This window comes from Pleurodeles waltl, chromosome 11 (genome assembly GCF_031143425.1).
Source record: "Pleurodeles waltl isolate 20211129_DDA chromosome 11, aPleWal1.hap1.20221129, whole genome shotgun sequence".
NCBI lineage: Eukaryota > Metazoa > Chordata > Amphibia > Caudata > Salamandridae > Pleurodeles > Pleurodeles waltl.
Genome location: NC_090450.1, coordinates 969500473 through 969517795, shown reverse-complemented (window position 1 = coordinate 969517795; position 17323 = coordinate 969500473). Strand labels below are relative to the sequence as shown.

Genomic DNA, 17323 nt, shown 5'->3' with positions numbered 1-17323 from the left:
AATAGCAATTTCCTAATAACGATTCCTACAAAATCGCAATCACTATTAGGGAATCACTATTTGGGATTGCAACTCCATTCGTTCCTATGGGCCTGAAGGCCCATAGGTGCAAATGGTTTTGCATTACCAAAATTTTTATTTCCTACTCGGAAATCGCAAAATTGGAAAATGTAAAACCAAGGATGCCAAGGGCCTGAGGCCCCTTTTGATGCACACTGAAAATAATTTGTGCACATATGCCCTAAGGGCATGTGTGTGCTACATGGAACTTTAAACAAATGTATTTTTAATGCATTTTTTAAAATTGCACATGGTCACCACCAACTTGGAGTTGGTGGAAATAACATTTCCTACATGCCCATTTCTCATTTAGGAATGAAAATGTCACTTACCCAGTGTACATCTGTTCGTGGCATTAGTCGCTGCAGATTCACATGTTTGGCACAGTCCGCTGCCTGGTGTTGGGCTCGGAGTATTACAAGTTGTTTTTCTTCGAAGAAGTCTTTTTTGGTCACGGGACCGAAGGACTCCTCCCTCTTCGGCTCCATTGCGCATGGGCGTCGACTCCATCTTAGATTGTTTTCCCCGCAGAGGGTGAGGATGGAGTTGTTTGCTATAAATAGTGCCCATGCAATGGAGTGAATATGTATGTACGTTAAGAGTTTATAATAATTATTTACAAATGTACAGAAGTTTAAGATTTATGATCTACTTCTAAACGGCTACAGGCTTCCCGGGGAGGTGGGAGGGTACATGTGAATCTGCAGCGACTAATGCCACGAACAGATGTACACTGGGTAAGTGACATTTTCAGTTCGATGGCATATGTTGCTGCAGATACACATGTTTGGCACAGACTATAAAGCAGTTACCTCCCCTAAAAGCGGTGGTTTAGCCTGTAGGAGTTGAAGTAGTTTGGAATAATGTTCTTAGTACAGCTTGGCCCACTGTAGCTTGTTGTGCATTTAGTACGTCTACACAGTAGTGTTTAGTAAACGTATGAGGCGTAGACCAGGTTGCAGCCTTACATATTTCGCTCATAGGAATGTTTCCTAGAAAGGCCATTGTAGCACCTTTCTTTCTGGTTGAGTGTGCCTTTGGTGTAATAGGCAATTCTCTTTTGGCTTTAAGATAGCATGTTTGAATACATCTGACTATCCATCTAGCAATGCCTTGTTTAGAGATTGGATTTCCTATGTGTGGTTTTTGAAAAGCTATGAACAGTTGTTTTGTTTTCCTGATTAGCTTTGTTCTGTCAATGTAGTACATTAGTGCTCTTTTGATGTCTAATGTATGTAGTGCCCTTTCAGCCACGGAATTGTGTTGTGGGAAGAACACTGGCAATTCTACTGTTTGATTTAAATGGAATGGTGAGATTACTTTTGGCAGAAATTTTGGATTTGTTCTTAGAACTATTTTATTGTTGTGTATTTGAATAAATGGTTCTTGTATGGTAAATGCCTGTATTTCACTTACTCTTCTGAGGGATGTGATTGCAATGAGAAATGCGACTTTCCAGGTTAGATATTGCATTTCACAGGAATGCATGGGTTCGAAAGGTGGACCCATGAGTCTTGTTAAGACGATGTTAAGATTCCATGAAGGAACTGGTGGTGTTCTTGGTGGTATAATTCTTTTTAGCCCTTCCATGAATGCTTTAATAACTGGTATTTTAAATAGAGACGATGAATGAGTAGTTTGTAGGTAAGCAGATATTGCTGCGAGGTGTATTTTTATAGATGAAAAAGCGAGATTTGCTTTTTGCAAATGTAGTAAGTATTCTACTATGTCTTTCGTAGAGGCATGTAATGGTTGTATTTGATTGGCATGGCAGTAGTAAACAAATCTTTTCCACTTAGATGCATAGCAGTGTCTAGTGGAAGATTTTCTAGCTTGTTTTATGACCTCCATGCATTCTTGTGTGAGGTCTAAGTGTCCGAATTCTAGGATTTCAGGAGCCAAATTGCCAGATTCAATGATGCTGGGTTTGGATGCCTGATCTGTTGTTTGTGTTGTGTTAACAGATCTGGTCTGTTGGGTAGTTTGACATGCGGTACTAGTGAAAGGTCTAGTAGAGTTGTATACCAAGGTTGTCTTGCCCATGTGGGTGCTATCAGTATGAGTTTGAGTTGGTTTTGACTCAACTTGTTTACTAGATATGGAAGGAGAGGGAGAGGGGGAAAAGCGTATGCAAATATCCCTGACCAACTCATCCATAGAGCATTGCCTTGTGATTTGCGGTGTGGGTACCTGGATGCAAAGTTTTGGCATTTTGAGTTTTCTTTTGTTGCGAACAAATCTATCTGGGGTGTTCCCCAAATTTGAAAGTACTTGTTCAGAACTTGGGGGTGAATTTCCCATTCGTGGACTTGTTGGTGGTCTCGCGAAAGGTTGTCTGCTAGTTGGTTTTGTATTCCTGGAATAAATTGTGCTATTAGGCGAATGTTGTTGTGAATCGCCCACTGCCAAATTTTTTGTGTTAGGAGGCACAATTGTGTTGAGTGTGTTCCTCCTTGTTTGTTTAAATAATACATTGTTGTCATGTTGTCTGTTTTGACAAGAATGTATTTGTGTGTTATTATGGGTTGGAAGGCTTTTAACGCTAGAAATACTGCTAACAGTTCTAGGTAATTGATATGAAATTTTGTTTGGTGTATATCCCATTGTCCTTGAATGCTGTGGTGATTGAGGTGTGCTCCCCACCCTGTCATGGAAGCATCTGTTGTTATAACGTATTGAGGCACTGGGTCCTGAAATGTCCGCCCTTTGTTTAAATTTTTGCTGTTCCACCATAGAAGCGAGAGGTATGTTTGGCGGTCTACCAACACCAGATCTTGAAGTTGACCCTGTGCCTGTGACCATTGTGATGCTAGACACTGTTGTAAGGGTCGCATGTGTAGTCTTGCGTTTGGGACAATGGCTATGCATGATGACATCATGCCTAGAAGTTTTAGCACAAATTTTGCTTGTATCTTTTGGTTTGGAAACATAGCACTTATTACCTTGTGGAATGCCTGCACTCTTTGTGGACTTGGAGTGGCAATTCCTTTTGATGTGTTGATGGTTGCTCCTAGATATTGTTGTGTCTGACACGGTTCTAGGTGTGATTTTGTATAGTTGATGGAAAACCCCAGTTTGTGAAGGGTTTGTATGACACATGTGGTGTCGTTTGCGCATTTTTTTACTGTGTTGGTCTTGATTAGCCAATCGTCTAGGTAAGGGAACACATGTATCTGTTGTCTCCTGATGTGTGCTGCTACTACTGCGAGACATTTTGTGAACACTCTTGGTGCAGTTGTTATTCCGAATGGCAACACTTTGAATTGGTAATGTATTCCTTTGAATACGAACCGTAGGTACTTTCTGTGAGAAGGGTGTATTGGTATATGAAAGTACGCATCCTTTAGGTCTAATGTGGTCATGTAATCTTGCTGTTTGAGCAGTGGAATGATGTCTTGTAGTGTGACCATGTGAAAATGGTCCGATATGATGTAGGTATTTAGTGTCCTGAGATCTAATATTGGTCTTAATGTTTTGTCTTTTTTTGGAATTAGAAAGTACAGGGAGTAAACTCCTGTGTTTTTTTGTTATACTGGTACTAACTCTATTGCATCCTTTTGCAGTAGTGCTTGAACTTCTAGTCCTAAAAGTTCTAAATGTTGTGGTGACATTTTGCGTGTTTTGGGAGGGATGTTTGGTGGGAATTTGTGGAATTCTATGCAATAGCCATGTTGGATTATTGCTAATACCCAATTGTCTGTTGTAATCTGTTGCCAAGATTGGTAGAATTGGCTTAGTCTTCCCCCCACTGGTGTTGAGTGAAGGGGTTGCGTGACTTGAAAGTCACTGTTTAGGTGGAGGTGTTTTTGGAGTCTGGAATCTTCCCCTACTCCTTGGGAATTGACCCCCTCTATATCCCCTGAAACCTCCCCTTTGGAAGGAACCCTGATATGGTGTGGTTCTTGTTTGTTGGCTGGTGGTGTCTGTGGGTTGGCCACGAAACCCCCCTCTAAATGGAGTTTTTCTAAAAGAGCCTCTGCTCTGCGGGGAGTAGAGTGCGCCCATGGCCTTGGCCGTGTCTGTGTCCTTTTTAAGTTTTTCAATGGCTGTGTCCACTTCAGGGCCAAAAAGTTGTTTTTCGGTGAAGGGCATATTAAGGACAGCCTGCTGGATTTCAGGTTTGAAGCCTGAAGTGCGGAGCCAAGCGTGTCTCCTTATGGTGACAGCAGTGTTGACTGTTCTCGCTGCAGTATCTGCTGCGTCCAGTGAAGAGCGGATTTGATTGTTTGAGATCGTTTGTCCCTCTTCAACTATTTGCTGCGCCCTTTTTTGGTATTCTTGGGGAAGATGGTCTACGAGAAGTTGCATCTCATCCCAGTGAGCGCGGTCATATCTGGCCAGCAGCGCTTGAGAATTTGCGATGCGCCACTGGTTGGCTGCCTGTGATGCTACTCTTTTTCCTGCCGCATCAAATTTTCTGCTTTCTTTGTCCGGAGGTGGGGCGTCGCCAGATGTATGGGAATTTGCTCTTTTGCGAGCTGCCCCTACTACTACGGAGTCAGGTGGTAACTGCGAAGTAATAAACACTGGATCTGTGGGTGGTGGTTTGTATTTTTTATCCACCCTTGGGGTGATGGCTCTTGATTTTACGGGCTCTTCAAAAATTTGTTTTGCGTGCCGTAACATCCCCGGTAGCATTGGGAGACATTGATATTGGCTATGTGTAGCCGAGAGGGTGTTAAATAAAAAATCATCCTCTATAGGATCGGAATGCAGTTGGACATTGTGGAATTCTGCAGCCCTAGCCACCAGTTGTGAGTATGAGGTACTGTCCTCTGGCGGTGACGGCTTTGTAGGGTATGAATCTGGATCATTGTCCGGCACTGGGGTGTCGTATAGGTCCCAAGCGTCTTGATCCTGATTATCTTGACTTATGGTAGTTTGCGCTGGTGAGTGCATTTGTGGCGGTGTTTGTGCCGGCGATGCCTGTTGTAGTGGAGAGGGCGGAGGCGTGACTTTTTTAACCACTTTGGCTTGTGGTTGTGCGTCATCCTTGAGGAGACTGATTCTTCTTTTCCTCATTATTGGGGGAAGGGTTGATATCTTCCCTGTGTCTTGCTGGATGTACAGTCTCTTTTGTGTGTAGTCTGATTCTACACTTTGGAGCTCATGTCCAAATCTGTGCATCTGGCCACTTATTCCTTGTTCCTCTGAGTAGGATGAAGGTGTGGTATTTTTCGGCGCCGAGAGAGAATCTTTTTTCGGTTTCGGCACCGACAGATTTTTTGTTCCTTTCGGCATGGATTCTCGGTGCCGATGTTTTTCGGTGCCGGTATCTTGTTTTTGTCTCTCGGAGCCGCTTTCTCGGCTCCGAGGTTGCTCCATGGCGGTCCCTCGACCGGAGTCGGGTGTCTTCGCTATGGGCGTGCCCTTTTTCGGCGCCTTCGACGGGTCGCCTGTTTTATGGGTCGAGCCATGGCCTGTTGGCAGTGGCGTCCCCTGGGCTTTCGTTTTGTCGATGGTTTTACTTTTCGACGTCTTACTCACAGTTTGTTGCTGTTGTTCGACGTCGGAGTCTCCGGATTCTGAGTCCGGAACCGAGAATGTTTCCTCTTCGTCGTCGAAACGTTGTTTTGTCGGCGTGGACGCCATTTGTAGACGCCTGGCTCTTCGGTCCCGGAGTGTTTTTCTAGACCGGAAGGCTCGACAGGCCTCACAGGTATCCTCCTTGTGCTCGGGGGACAAGCACAAGTTACAGACCAAGTGCTGATCTGTATAAGGATACTTACTGTGACATTTTGGGCAGAAACGGAACGGGGTCCGTTCCATCGGCTTCGATGTCGCACGCGGTCGGGCCGACCAGGCCCCGATGGGGGAATCGAAGCTACCCCAAAGTCTTCCGATGATCGGTGTTGATGTACCTAACTATCCCGATACCGAACGGAACAATACCGACGCTTTCTTCCGAGATTCTGACTAACTTTCCGAACCGAAACACGGAGCGAAAAGGAATACGTCCGAACCCGACAGTGGAAAAAAAACAATCTAAGATGGAGTCGACGCCCATGCGCAATGGAGCCGAAGAGGGAGGAGTCCTTCGGTCCCGTGACCAAAAAAGACTTCTTCGAAGAAAAACAACTTGTAATACTCCGAGCCCAACACCAGGCAGCGGACTGTGCCAAACATGTGTATCTGCAGCAACATATGCCATCGAACATTGTGTTACATGTGGTTAGGGAATCGCAAATAGGAAAACCCTAGTTGCGATTTCCTATTTAGGGAATAGCAAACTGCGATTTCCTATTTGGAGTCGCAAATTTAAGGAATCACAAAAAATTGCAATACCCTAAAATTGCACTGTCTATGCTTTTTATACATTTGGAAAGGCTATTTTGCATTCGCGAATGGCCAAAATGACTGATTCGCAACGTTTACAAATGCAAAATGGGTTTATACATCTGGCCCTTACACATTTACCACAGTCACTCAGGCAACAAATGAGACACACGACCCAATAAGGAGATTCACACCAATTTATAAAATACCAGGTCTCTTTATATATATTTAGGCACCAGAATCAATAAGATCAAGTAAGTACGTTTTGCAAGAAAAATCTTTACAGGTTTGAAAAGTCAATTTTTGAAGCAATATTACCCTTTGGGAGAGAAAACATATACGGCAAACAGGTATTCCACAGCAACTTACAAGACCAATTTTTTAAGACTTAAGGTGAGTATAGGGCAAGGTCCTACGCCACACCAAAAGGTCCAGCCTGGGGCAGCCAGGTGCAGTGGTGCAGTTCCTCGCCAGGTGCCCCGCGGAAGTCAATGGGGATTGGTCCGGTCACAAAGATGTTGCAGGTAGGGACTTGGTGACCAGGCTGGGTGAACCGACAAAGGGGGTTCAGTTCTTGTGATGTGCAGGGACGTAGGGACACCAGTAGTCCTGTTCTCTTCGATCCGTGGTAGCCGGGTGAGGAGGTGTTTAGGACTGTCGGGTTTCTGTCACCAGTAGCAGTCACGGTGTAGGGGTGCTTGTGGAAAGAGGCTGCAGGCGTGGAATAGGGGTCAAGTCTGACCGAACAACAAGTGGGCTCAAGTCTCATGAGGCTCAGGTACACCTGTGGTCCTCTTCTCCTTGATCAGGGTCGTCTGGGTGCAGAGCTGCAGTGGACCATTTGGTTTCCATCATTGGAGGTGGTGCCGGTAGAAGGGGGTCTGCACAAAGATGCTGCAGGTGTCGGCTTGAAGGTCGCAGTGGGAAGACCCATGATGGACTTTGTCTCTGGAGCATCTGGGGATTACGCTGGCATGGTTGACCCACGTCAACTTGGGCTCGGGGACTCAGGTGCAGGGGTACTGTCCAGCATCAGGTTTTGGCGATCCTCACAGTGGCTCTTGGTGTGCATGCAGAATGCAAGGAAGCAGCTCTGCTGCTCCACAGGAGTTCCTGGATCCTGGATGAAGGCTGGCAGCTCTTAGAGGCATAAGCAGCTGCAGGACGAGGTGTCTTTGGCACAATAGTCAAAGTCAGCAGGCAGGCTGGCAGGGTTGGCAAAGAGTCAGTCATTGGTCTTCATTTCTTGTTTTTAAGTCTCTCGCGTGTCCTTCTTCTCAGTTGCCTTCCCCTGGGGTCACTATGCCCCTTATATGACTACTCACTGTGGGTAGTGGACACAACCTTGTCCCAGAGTTCACAGTTCTGTCATCACCAAGATGGCAGACTCAGATATTTTGTGTCCACATCAGGCAGCTCACCTTAGTGGTGGAACTGCCCTGAGCGGCGGACACGGCTCTCGGACTACTAATTTTCCCTCCTGTCCAGGTGCCAAATGGGCCCCAGTCATCTGCATAACAAAGGTCGTGGGTTCTTTGAAGCCTCCTGCCTTGGAATGCAGATTTGCAGGTCATCCTGTTGGGAGAGGTGTGTTAAAACCCCTGCCAGAGTAGGCTTTGTTCCTGACGGCCGAGAGTGGAGGCTGTCACCTTTGGGGTCAGAAAAAATGTCTGTTGGTGGCAGGCTGGCTAAAACTAGTCAGCCCTAGCACCAGGAACTGGTAGGTGTTTCAGGGGGCACCTCTAAGATACCATCTGTGTGCATTCATTAATAAATCCATCACTGGAATCAAGGAGGGTTTATCAATACGAGATGTTTCATACCAAACATCCCTAGTTTGAGTGAATCTATCATGTAGCTGGGGAACTCGTTTTGACCAGTGTCCAGCACATGTATTTAAAATGGCTTCTCTGGTCCCTTACTATGTCTAAGAATCGACAAGGACATTCCAGGGGCATATCTGCTCTGGCATGTGCCCTGCCTTGGGGCTAGAGGGCCTGCCTTAGGGCGTGACTTACATATACTGCATGCAGTGTTAGTGGTCATGGAACACAGGCTGTGTCTGGTGCTTTTGCCACTCCATTGTTCTTCTGCATACCCAAGTTTTTGGCAGAGTGAATCTAGCTAATTGGGTTCTCTAATTTCTTCACCACCTTGGCTGTGGTTGTTAACTCTCCCTACCATCATTAGAGGTTCTGCGGTGTATCTGTTACACACCAAGTCTGATACCGATTTTTCTTGGTTCCTACATGGCACTATCCATAATACTATTCATATGTGTGCCAAGCACATATGCCCAACTTTGCCTACGATTACACTGGTTGTACTTAACACTCTTTCCCTTCGCACATTTCCTAATCACTTTATATTTCTTATAGGAATCCATTGCCATCAGCGGAATCTAATCTATGTACACCTCTTGGACCATTTCCTTTGATTTATATGATTCTTTCTAATTCCAAATTATTTCTTGCATTTACTTTCTGTATCCTACAGCGACACTGTCTCCTGTGTGTGCTCCCGTTATCCACTGCATCCTGATGCTGATCCCATAAGCACCACAGGGTTAAAAAGCTGTCAACATATACAAGCATGAACATGTTTTGTGAAACTATTCCTAATGCAGACCTACAAAGAATGTATTTCTATGGACTTTCCTAATATTGCTGCCTTATGCAATTTTCCTGGATATAGTCTGTTGCCGTTATCTTTCATTTCATCATATTTTCCAGCTGTTATTTTATTCATTAGCACTGTGTGCTCATCTTTCCACAATGAGAAGAAACTTGCATATTTCATGTGCTAATGCAGCTATAGTAGCTTTGGCCCCGGTAGAGTGACCATGATGTCCTTCCTGAGGCTGCCTTTTAGCCAAAGCGTGGCAGATCTTAATGCAGAGAACAATGCAGCGAGAGATGTGTCTCCTTTGCACAGCCTTGCCTTTTTTGCTGAAGTAAAAACCAAAAAGAAGATGCTTGTCCTCTCAGTGACCTCTGGTACGATCTATGTAAAAGCTCAACACTCTCTTGGAGTCCAAGAGATGGAGCCTCTCCTCCTTAGCAGGGTCAGGTGGCGCACAGAACGCTGGCAAAGTGATGGTTTGACCAATTTGGAATGGCATCACAACTTTAGGCAAGAAAGATGTCCTTGTCTGCAAAACCAATTTTTCTAAGAAGATGGTTGTGTGAGGCAGGTTGATACACATAGCCTGAAGCTCACTCACACTACCAATCGATGTTATGGTGACAATCATAGTGCTTAATTTGTGCTAGTGTTTTCTGGTGCTCAGCACTATACTTATTTGTAAACACCTGCACATATTTATGAGAAACCATCACATGACGGTGCAGTGTAAGTTAAAGCAACGTTCGTTAGTGGAGCATTAAACTATTTTTTATATAGTTTTAAGAAATTATAAGCCCTGAATTTAAACCTGCAGCTAAAAAGTGATGTGGGTTATGCCACCTGCTGTGGAGCAACGAGTAATACTTTGGGTCCTGGCATTTAATTATTTTATAACTCAAGTACTGGATGAGGGAAACTGTCTTAAGGGTGAGGAGCCTCACAGGACAGCTGTAAAACAGCTCACATCGAGTGTACATCAGGAATGTGAGGATCAAGTTATACTGTGGTATGACAAAGGCAGAGGGAGAGAACACGTTATAAAGCTTTAACAAAATGCGCAACTAGAGAGTTAAACAGAGAGGGATGATCCGGCAACCGCAAAAAGACTGAAAGAGTCGAATGGTACCTTTAAATGTACACAGAGCAAATACTTGCCCGACGAGGAACAAAACAAATGAAAAAAGTCAGAAAACTTTGCCTGGTTGGGGGAGGGGGGGGTGGGGGCGGGGCTGCATCATCCGAGTACTGCACCAAGCTACACATTTCTCCCAGAGACAAACTTATGAAGTTTTTGTTGAGGGATTCCTGGCTGCCAAGATGACTTCAACCACCTCCAAAGGATGTGTTAAGACGTTCAGCTGTCACCGCTCGATCTCCAAACATGAAGGTGGAGATTGCAAATGCCCAGGTGCAAAACCCTGCGCTACTGCAGTAACAGTAGATCCTACCAGACTCTCCTCTATGGCCTAAGCCAGGACAGGTCTGAGAGCTTTAGGGCCATGTGGGAGAACTTGAGCCACCAAATCCTGTAGGGTGTGGGAATAGCATGCCAGGAGACTGCGGGAATTTACTAACCAAAGTGCCAAGCTGGTGAGTGAGAAGATTCTCTTCCTGAAAGTCTTTAGCTGTTTTGACTCCTTAATGGGGGAAGGAAGGATGCATTCAGAAATGTACTGGGTTTAGCTTTGCCTGCAGATGCCTGCATCAAGCTTTTAAGTGAGGGATGCTGAGATATATATGCAGGACTGCCGAGGGCAGGACAATGAATGCGTAATTTGTCAGCTGACTGAGGGGCCAGAGCAAGGTTTGCCCACGCCCCTATCAAGGTATCAGTAAGGGCCTCATTAAAAGGGAAAAAGGGCTCAGCAGAGGTTTGCCCCAGCTGATGAACTTCTGTAAGCATCCTGGTCTTGACATCCAAGATGGGGAGATGGACGTTGAGGTCTTTGGCTGCCGTATGCATTACCACGGCACTGGAAGCACTCTCCTCAATGGCAGGTGCAAGGTGGTGATAGGAGCCCTGACTCAGCAGAGTGTGAACGTTGTTTTAACTTTCTTAAGGTTCTAATGTGTTTGAAATCAAGCTTGTGCTACCATAAACCAAACTTGTATTAGCTACCATTTTGCAATGGTGATGTGATACACTGTGTGATCATTGTTGTTGCCTTTACCCTAATAAGAATATTGTGAGGTTTACATGGAAAGACTGAGGCTTTTCCAGTCTTGGCGAATAAGATGCTCCTAACCAAGGACAACCTTGCTGTCCCAGACAGCTTTGTATACATTGTTACAATTCACAATTCCTGGCTAGACTCTAAGAACCTTTGAATCCAATATATTAGTATTACGAGAGCGTTCTCAAATGTATTTCATAGTAAAATAGTTTCTTGTTGCCTGTTCCCCAATAGTGCATATCACGTGAACCATGTACCTGGGTAGTAATGTGTGAAATCCTTTGACTAAATCCTATAAAAGGACTTGGTTGTCTCATGCTAATAGAACTCCCATATCCCACTCTTAGGAGGCAAATCTATGCTTGATTTACCATTGACCTTTACCAAGTTCTTTGTACTTCTGATGTGTATGCTTTGTTGCTGTTAAGTTATTTTATGTAATTAGCTCTACTATTTCTTAATAAAAATCTTGAAAACTTTGACTCATGTCTGTCATTCTTATTGTTATTACCTTATGTCCATGTTGGAGCCTACGTGTACTAGAGACAGGTCCAGTCAGAGAGCACTAAAGTCCATATAGTTATTAGACTGTCCCAAGTTATCGGGGCACCCTGAGGAAGTTAGTGTGAAACAGATTTCAGTGCTGACCAGTGGTATAAGGGCTTTCAGCCTCCTGGAAATTGTCATACCAATTCTTTTTGTGATATGGTTGGTCAATCTCATCCCCACCCGCATCATAGTTATTGTTCAAATCTGTGCCAAACAGAGAAAGCAGGTTGTGCATTTGTCATTGTGAAAGCAGATCAAGTGGAAGTGCAGCCTCTACAGAGGCCTGACGCGGCCTAAGTCGATGTCAAACCAGTGCCGATTCGATGTCAGCGAGGATAAACGGGGCCTTTTAGTCCGGCGTCGATTGAGTCGGTATCAGCGTCAAAGTGCTGTGAACCGCTATGGATGTTGGAGCCAGAGGCAGCCCCCATAATGGGTTTGTAGAGTCCAGCTGGCACTGAGGGAAAATCTTGCAGCCATAAGACAGGGGGAGAACCTCTCGGCTCTGTGGGGGACCATACGTGCAACTGAGGGAATTGGCAAGGATCCAAAGAGTCCCGCTTAGATTTCTTGTGTGTTTTTTTCTTCGACTTACTCAAAGATTTGGAGCTAGACAAAGACTGACCTCTAAAATGACTCCAGCGACTTTGAGATCTTGAACAGGAACAAGAAGAAACTTATGACTTGAAATGGCCTTGTAATCCATTGTGAGGCGGTGTAAAGTTTTGCCTCGCCATCTCATATGGCCTTCGGGTTCATCGACGGGCAGTCACTTCAGGCCTTCGAGTCATGGTTCGATCTCAGGCACCACAGCCACATATGACAAGGATCTGTCACAGACATATGTTTGTAACAGTCCTTACAGGGCTTAAAACCTGTCATTTTGTGAGGTGGCATGTCCCTTGCCAACTGAAAACATTAATTGTGATTGAGCGAGGGGTCTCAACGAGACAAAAAGTAGCTCCAGATCTGTGTCTGGTAGCACCAAAAGAAAGGAACTAATGTCGGCACGCGGAAACAGCGGCTATTTAGGCTGCGCACATCATTTCCGGAGTGGAACAGAGGCAGTGCCAAGCTGCACTTCATCGCCTGGCAGCATGCAGAAGTACTGCTGAAACATTTTTGGATCCAGTCTGATGCTTCGGGAGTACTCAAAAGGTGAGGAATCTGTGGCTAGAAGTCTTTATCAAACGCTAAGAGTCCAACTGATTTCTGCCTTTTTTACTTGTGCAGGTCTTGAGGGCTTATGGCACCAAGTTAAAAGTGTGAAAAGAGAAGAATTTTAGGAAGACCAGACTAAATTGTGAAGAACTTTTTGGATTCAGCATCTGCTGTTTGCCAGAAAAAAGGAATAGATATTATCACATTAACAAGGCCTATGTGCAGCTGGCATGCTGCTTTGGGTCAGTTCAATGCAAAGCTTGTATCAGCACCCCCTTGTGTCCCTAGTGTGTTATTAAGACACTTTTCTCAATCCAGTCCATATGTCTGGGAATATTTAGAGATGTGAACATGTGGGTACAAGTATCCATTAAAAGCTGCATTTTTACTTGTGTCTGCCTGAGCACTCAGGAGCGTTATGCCTCCGGATTACCACAAATCATCCCACAATGTAGAAGTCCACCAGAAAACTTCTTGCTATGTCCCCAACATTTACTGCTCTTATTAATAGTTACTGCTGTGACTGTGACAATACTGCACAGTCTAAATGCAGACATTTCAGTGCTGGACCTGTAATTTAAAATGTCTTCTGGGCTATGGAGGGTGAGCACATTGTCAACAGGGTTTTCTCTGAACTGAAATTGTTCATCATTCAGCATGATCTCTTGAAAATGTGCACAAGCTTAAAATGTCCTCCTTCATATCGCCAACACATACTTTGGAGTCAGAAAGTCTCAGGTAGGACCCTAAGAACCTGTGAAACCTGGCTGGACAGCTAAGACGAAATCTGTAAATTCAAGGCCTATGTTTGACTTGGCAATTTATAGTGTCATTACAAGGTTCCTGGTAATACAAGAAGGACCAGTAATGAGACTGTGATAACTCTACTACTCCAATCTTCTTTATGCTGAGAACAGTTGCTTAATGCAGCTGAGGTTTGTGGTTGAAACACTAGTGGGAAATGAGGAATACCCTATGAAATAAGGGCTAGTCTTTCAGATTCTGCTGGTTATTTCTATCTTGTGAGGGGACCATCAGGGTCCACCTTGCAATCCCCTACCGAAATCCAGAGACCTCGTAATGCGGCTCCAATGATTATCAAATAAAAATTATTGAAAGCACAAGTCAAGAACTCACCGACTTCAGGCTTCAACCACATCTACGAGACTTGGTTTACATTAAGCAATGTACAGTGAAAGGATCTGATTATTATTTGAAGAATTAAAACAAAGGAAGAGCTTCATGGAGGTGAAGGGACAGAGGAAGAAACTGAAGGAAGCAGAATCTGTTCTTACGGATGTGACGGTGTCATTTTTCATAGCCGAGTTGTACTGAAGCACAGAGCGGAGGGGCTCCTTGCTGGGAAATGTAAGCAACGGTGACTTGGTTGCTATCTCACAGACCCCTTCATACCACTCCTCTGGCCAGAGACCTGCAGGAAGAGAAGCAATCACAATATAACCTTCAAGAATAGACTAAAAAGCTGCAACCTAGACTACATCCTTCACCCTGGTTAATATATTCTGATGTGGCTGATGTATGCTGGTGAGACAAATACAGTGACATAACTGGTTAGCAACATAACTGGTTAGCAACATAACTGGTTAGCAAAAAAGGTTTAGTTCAAAAGCTCTCTGCCCAATATCTCTTGCACCACAGAGGACACTGAACTGATTCAGCGGTGGAACTATGAGGCAGTAATGGTTTTCTATACACTTTCAAGGATGTGTGTTAACAAAACATTCATACTGAGTTATCTGTCTGTCAGGCCAATAGGATTCAACACAACACATATATATATTATACAAACAGAATTATGTCACGGCCAAGTTCTAGAGTATAAACAATGTGTGAACTAAATCAAAATAATGAAGAGAAAAGGAAACTAGGGCAGTAACCCAAGTTGGAAAAAAACAAATCAAGACACCATAGTTTTGTACCAGCAATGAAACAACATGAGAGCCACTTGCTGGAGTTGTGGAGTTGAAAAAGGGCCTTGTGGCCAACACCCAGCTCAGATAGCCTGTTGCTAAACCACCTTCCTGACAAATTTTAATCCACTTTAGTGTCACATCTGCAGAGAGCATAAGTTGTCTCAGCTCCTGGCCACTTCCAACACCCCTGGTGTGTGGTCAATGGCCTTCCTGCTACACCTGATACACTGTAGTGTTAGCTCCACACACTGTCCTGGTCAGCCCACTCATAAAATCATATAACACCAGGCTTATTGGGTCAATGTGTGTAGCAGCTACTAGCAGTGAAAGCGTTCGAAGCCCTGGAACTTTACTGGTCTCTTTTCTGTTTATTTTCTAGGAAACAATGAAGGAACTGAGTCCAGAGCCTCTATAGGCTGTGATTTTAACACCGTGCAAAGGTAAACTACATACTGCAGGCCAGGCGGATTACTACCAATGGATTTAGTACTTTACACACAGTGGAATTATGTAGATTATCTGTATGCTGATGTGATCACATGCTGTGAAGTGCTTATGGACCTACAGGGCTTATGTGTTCACATGCAGGTAGAAATGGGGATTACTGGCAAAGAAAGGAATGCTTTAAGGCATAAGGATTACATGCCAAACGTTGGTGCTTTTCACTAAGAGGCATGTGGGACTTGCACAGCTTTGTGTGTTTTGACAAATGCGGATTGTGTGACTAATATGCATTAAGTGCAGTGTGTTGTGTGAATCACTGCCACAAGGTGATGAGTGCTTCACATTATTGGACAGTATCTGTAATTTACCTCTGTCTGAGCTGTACCCGGAGTCTGTAAGATCAGAAAGAAATAAGTAACCTGCAGGAGTGCTAGCATCCTGAGAATCTCCCTGATGCCCCCAGTGCACTCAGCAGCCCCCAAACTGTATGAGCATCAGTGATCACCTCAGGTAGGAATTTGATCAGAACATTGGCATATTTCATCAACCACTCAACACCACACCCTGGTATATCGTATGACATTCTTCAATGAATCTACACTAACCGATCATGTACAGAAGCGAGGAGACCTGGAAACATTACACAGTCCTCGAGCATGAGTGAAGTACTGACTGTCACACAGCCATTAGAATGTATGTGTCCAGTCATGTCTCTGCAGCAGGAGACATCTACCAAAGTCACTTGGAAATTACAAGAGCAGGTCTGCTGTTCATAGTGCCCGGCTGAATAGTCTTTACAAAGCGAGGAACAGATCTGCTACCTTACACACAATGTGTTTTTTCAGTGTGACTTAAGAGATGGCTTTAGTGTTTGAGATCTAACTTTAGGAACCACTCTGCTGTTTGAGAGTAAAGGACGTCAGTGCTGTGAGACATGCAGGTGCAGGTCATCCGTGCACACTGGGGGCCAGTTCTGATGTGTGAATTGCCTACTTCACTACTGGTATGTCGATTCAGATCCTCTACGTAAGACATACGTGTGTAAACTTCTAGGAAATCCGTGACAGGTGCCTCCTTTTCATACCAGGGAAACCCAAGGAATAGCTCCTGTGTCTGAGCAGCACATATGTGCACACTGGGAACAGCTCTGTAGGGCAAGGCATGGGGCATGTGTCCAATGCAGAAACAACTCAACTGCTTGAGGCCCACAACTGTATTTTATCAGTAAACTGTGGCGTAGGTAAGCTGTCCGAGGTGCTGTAATCCACTCTAATGTAGCAAAGCAGGTTAGGACACATAAAACAGTCAAGCGTTAGAGGTCACCACAGCATAAGAGCATGAACAAACACAAGGAGCACAAGACACTTGACCTGGCCACCCCCGTCCATCAGATATGCAAAGGTTGGATAAGCCTGCTGTCTAGCGAAACAGTCTTCAGTTGTTCCCAGATTATTAATCACCACCTAAAGTGTGTGCATATCAAAGGATAGGTCCTAAAAGAAGCTCTGCTTGCCCCAACAGTTGTGCAGCCTGAAAGGGGGTTAAAGTGATGGCTTGGCCCGGCTTGGACTAAGTCACGGTGCCTTCTGAAGCATCTCTTGGTCTCACTCCCAAGAATGGTGCAGTGGGTGGCTTCCGCTGTCACTACCCTGGAGAGAAAACTGGTGTGAAGCATGACTGGATCTGGTGGAGCACAGCATATGGCTGGTCTTTAAATGGACTCCCAGACCATTAACTGAGTGATAAGTGTTTACTTACCTGAGCCTTCCACTGCAAACCCCATGAGCACTGAATACAGCCAGAAATCTCGGAAGAGCTTCTGCAGCCGGGGTTTCGCCTCTTTGATCGGAGGCAACCTTCTTGTGAGCTAGGAGGAGAAAGAGACCAGTCAGTGGGTATGGAGGAGGCAGTTGAATGATCAAACATCCAAGATCAAACCCAAGGGAACATGCAGAGAACCACAAAACCATCTCATGACAGATACAAAAACAGTCTACAGCCCACAAAATAAAGATCTAAGTAAGGAGGGGCACTGTCTAAATGAAGGCACTTAGTTGCCCAGCTCATTTTAAGTGCTTTATGAACAGAAATCATTGACTG

The 17323-nt window shown here is 44.7% G+C and overlaps 1 protein-coding gene across 2 annotated transcripts in view; it reads right to left on the bottom strand.

Annotated features, from left to right (window-relative positions):
• The window catches only part of PI4KA (phosphatidylinositol 4-kinase alpha), a 520678-nt gene that overhangs the window by 295624 nt on the left and 207731 nt on the right, over positions 1–17323 (bottom strand). For both annotated transcript variants that reach the window (XM_069215218.1, XM_069215217.1), the window contains exons 20-21: positions 16982–17090; positions 14141–14277 (exon numbers count right to left, since the gene is read on the bottom strand). In XM_069215218.1, the coding sequence (XP_069071319.1) occupies positions 14141–14277; positions 16982–17090 (246 nt within the window). The remainder of the gene's footprint in view (positions 1–14140; positions 14278–16981; positions 17091–17323) is intronic.